Source organism: Cibotium barometz, chromosome 16, assembly GCF_041138505.1.
Source record: "Cibotium barometz isolate CiBa-2024 chromosome 16, ASM4113850v1, whole genome shotgun sequence".
Classification (NCBI taxonomy): domain Eukaryota; kingdom Viridiplantae; phylum Streptophyta; class Polypodiopsida; order Cyatheales; family Cibotiaceae; genus Cibotium; species Cibotium barometz.
In genome coordinates, this window is record NC_141061.1 from 39,760,968 (window position 1) to 39,764,886 (window position 3,919).

The 3,919-nt window shown below is 46.2% G+C and overlaps 1 protein-coding gene across 1 annotated transcript; it reads left to right on the forward strand.

Annotated features, from left to right (window-relative positions):
• The first annotated feature begins 955 nt into the window (after positions 1-955).
• LOC147630637 (cytochrome P450 78A4-like) lies at positions 956-2,850 on the forward strand. Its single transcript, XM_086810031.1, has 2 exons — positions 956-2,012; positions 2,119-2,850. The coding sequence occupies exons 1-2, from the start codon at positions 969-971 to the stop codon at positions 2,743-2,745; spliced, it is 1,671 nt and encodes a 556-aa protein (XP_086666157.1). The 5' UTR covers positions 956-968; the 3' UTR covers positions 2,746-2,850.
• The last annotated feature ends 1,069 nt before the right edge of the window (positions 2,851-3,919 follow it).

A 3,919-nucleotide genomic window follows, 5' to 3' on the forward strand; every position in this document is an offset into this window, starting at 1 on the left:
AAAGCTTTAAATTAATAAGCACAATTGTGAACAAGTCATGCTTTTATACATGCCAAGCATGATGTTGTGGACTTTAGCTTCCAGGAAGCATGTAAGAGTGATCATCTCTCATCAAATGATTATAAAGGTTATGAAAAAGCACATCAAGAGCATTGCAATTTAAATAGGAGGAAGGAAACCTTCTTGATATAGCAAGATTGTGCTATAAGCACACTATATTAATCCAAATAATCATAAACTCATCCCATCCCCCATGCTAAGGAGGGGATGTCAAACCAAATAGGAGATATTAGGCATTTATCATACATCATATCACATCTCAATAACATTTTGATGAGTGCTACTAGTGATTATGAAAGCGGCATGTGAAGTGATCAAAATTGCTACACCATGACGACAAAGTGTGTATGCCTTAAATCCATGAAATTTTACCCTTTACCCATAACACCATGGAATTTTTACTTATTCTATGTGAACTTAGAAGGGGACTCTAGGTTGCTGAAGCTTGGATAAACTTTGGGGGGCGGGGGATTATGAAAGGGGCAAGTGGAGTAATCAAAATTGCTACACCATGACGACAAGTGTATGCCTTAAATCCATGAAGTTTTACCCTTTACCCATAAAGCCATGGAATTTTTACTTATTCTATGTGAACTTCGAAGGGGACTCTAGGTTGTTGAAGCTTGGATAAACTCGGAAAGGGGGGGGTGTGAAAGGACATGTCCAACATTTTTTAAGGAAAAGGTGAGATCAGATTGTGATCTAGTGTTTATCTTCGTTTTAAGAAGAAAAATACCGGTTAACCTTGTTGTTGATAAGGTGAAACGTAAGAGAATATTAACGTGATGATGGAGAGTCTAGGTTCATATCCAACTTATTCTGGCTACCTAGTCTAACAAGCTCTTTTTTAACCGCTCCTTGCACCCATAAAAGACCAGTCCACGTTTGAAGTTTCCCAGCGATCATCGATGGCTCTAGAACTCTTCCACACCAGTTGCACCCACCTTGACCATACCCTCCTCCTCCACTGCCTCTCTACTTGCTCGTCTCCCAGGCTCTTCTCCTCCGCTCTCTTTCTCCTCGCGTTCTTGGTAATTTGGCTTCTCGCGGCCCTTCTAAGCTGGGCATACCCTGGCGGCCCTGCCTGGGGGATGACGAGCTTCTTCTGCAAGCCTGCCACCCGCCACTTCCCTCCCATTCCAGGCCCCCGCGGCCTTCCAGTTCTGGGCTCCCTCCTCTCATTCGCCGGCACTTGTAGCTACACCGCCCATCGCCGCCTCGCGGCCCTCGCGTCCGGCCACAATGCACGCTCTCTTATGGCTTTAAGTTTGGGCTCCACCCGCGTTGTCGTCTCCAGTCAGCCCAGCATTGCCCGGGACATCCTATGCAGCCCCGCCTTCGCAGAACGCCCTCTGACACAATCCGCACAGCAGCTCCTCTTTGGGCGCGCCGTCGGATTCGCGGCCTACGGCGATCATTGGCGCAGCCTCCGCCGCCTCGCCGCCTCTCACCTCTTCTCGCCGCGTCGCATTGCCGCTCACGAGCACAACCGTCAGCTCGAGGCATCCATAATGCTAGATGCCATAGGCTCTCCCGCCCATGGTAGCTGCGACGTGCAGAAGGTGCGCCCTTATTTGCAGCATGCAGCCCTCAACAACATCCTTGCCACCGTGTTTGGCAGGCGCTACGCATTCTCCGAGCATAGCAGCGCCGAGGCTGCGGAGGTGCAAAGCATGGTGCGGGAAGGCTTCGAGCTGCTGGGAGCCTTCAACATGGCGGACCACTTGCCTGCAGCTTTCGAGCGTGTGGACCCCTTGCGCATTCGACAACGCTGCGACGAGCTAGTGCCGCGAGTGTACGCGTTCGTTCAGAAAATAATAGACGAGCACAGGAGCAGCAATATCGGTGCTGCCATTCGCAACACGAATGATTCGTGTGACTTTGTGGACGTGCTCCTCGGTTTGGAAGGGGTGGAAAAATTGGCTGATTCCGATATGGTATCCATTCTTTGGGTGAGTTGCAAAATAATAATTGTCATGTTCTACCTTACTGTGCGTATAATTTACGTGAAGCCATAATATTTGGTTGTTGTTGACTCATATTATTGTGCAACCACAGGAGATGATCTTCCGAGGCACAGATACCATGGCCATCCTTACAGAGTGGATCCTTGCCGAGATTGTTCTGAATCCTACCGTGCAGGCAAAGCTGCATGCTGAAGTGGAGGCTGTAGTGGGGATAAAGGGTGGCACCGTCCGCGACGCCGACGTGGCCAGCATGCCTTACCTGCAAGCAGTTGTGAAAGAAGGTCTGCGCCTTCATCCGCCTGGGCCTTTGCTGTCGTGGGCAAGGCTCGCCATTCACGACGTCGAGATTGCCGGCCATTACGTCCCTGCCGGAACCACGGCCATGGTGAACATGTGGGCAATCACGCATGATCCCGCCATCTGGTCCGAACCCGATAAGTTCATGCCGCAGCGGTTCCTGCCTAGGGAAGGGGGGGAGGACGTGGATGTGAGGGGGGGCGACCTGCGCTTGGCTCCCTTCGGCGCGGGCTCAAGAGTTTGCCCCGGCAAGGCTCTCGCCTTGGCAACAGTGCACCTTTGGGTGGCCAGGATCGTGCAGCGATTCCACCTCTCTGCAGACGATCGCCACCCTGTGGATCTCACGGAGGTGTTAAAGCTGTCGTGCGAAATGGCCGTGCCTCTTTCGGCTCATTTCAGTGGTAGGCAGCACCCGGCATAGTAGCTTTGTTGCTTACAACACAGACGAGTGTACTAACTGAAACCTACAGTGTGTGAGAATAAGTTAATGTATTGGAATTTCTTATAGTGAATCTTAACGATACAATCAATCTCTCTCTCTCTCTCTCTCTCGTTCGTTTTTAAAAAAAACGGTGTTTGAAAAGCCGACTTCAAATAATACCAGTTTAAAAGTTTCTTTTTTTTGGATCTCTTTTCTTGTGGCTTTTAGAACCTTTGTTGAATAATTTCTTACGTAGAGAGATTTATCAGATATTTTATTTTCCGTTCTCTCTCTCACACACACCACCACCACCACCACCCCCCCTACAAGAAAACATACATTTTGTAGAAATCCAAATAAATAATATCAATAAATCAATCTTCAAAATAAAATGGACTTTTTATGGAATTCAAAATCTTCTATGCATATAAGCTATTACTACATATATAATAAATTGAGCTCTCGTTTTGTTGTATTGAATATGGCCAAAAACCTTAATAAATTGAACTCTCGATTGTTATGTGAGCAAACTTTGCGTTGGGCAAGTGTGACTAGGCAAGAACTCTCTTAGGGCTCTTACAAAAGGGTGAAGTGCATGAGCGAGGTTTATCAATACGACATATCATTACTATATTGTGTATTGTTTATATAGCATTATATGTTTTATTTTTTCTTTCCAACTATTGATGAATAGTATTTTGCATATATCCTAATGGTATAGACATTTACAAACTAAGATGGTATACATGTTAGTGTGATTCCACATTAGATGTTGCTAAAAACCATTTAAAGGGAATATGATGAACCATTCACTTATTCCACATTGGATGTTGCTAAAAACCATTTAAAGGGAATATGATGAACCATTCACTTATATTCTCTCTCTCTCTCTCTCTCTCTCTCTCTCTCTCTCTCTCTCTCTCTCTCTCTCTCTCTCTCTTCACACACACACACACACACACGTATGCGCACACGTGCATGCGCAGCTGCACACGCACACACAAGAACATGCCTCTTATAGTTTGTGAACTTTACATGTAATACTTCCTTCTCTTAGTACACTTAACTATATGGCTTTGTGAACTTTTGTGTCATAATTGACTATTAACATGTGTCCAAGTGCAACAAATTCTCAACGAATTTGGATAGCATCCTTAACCAATATGTGGATATA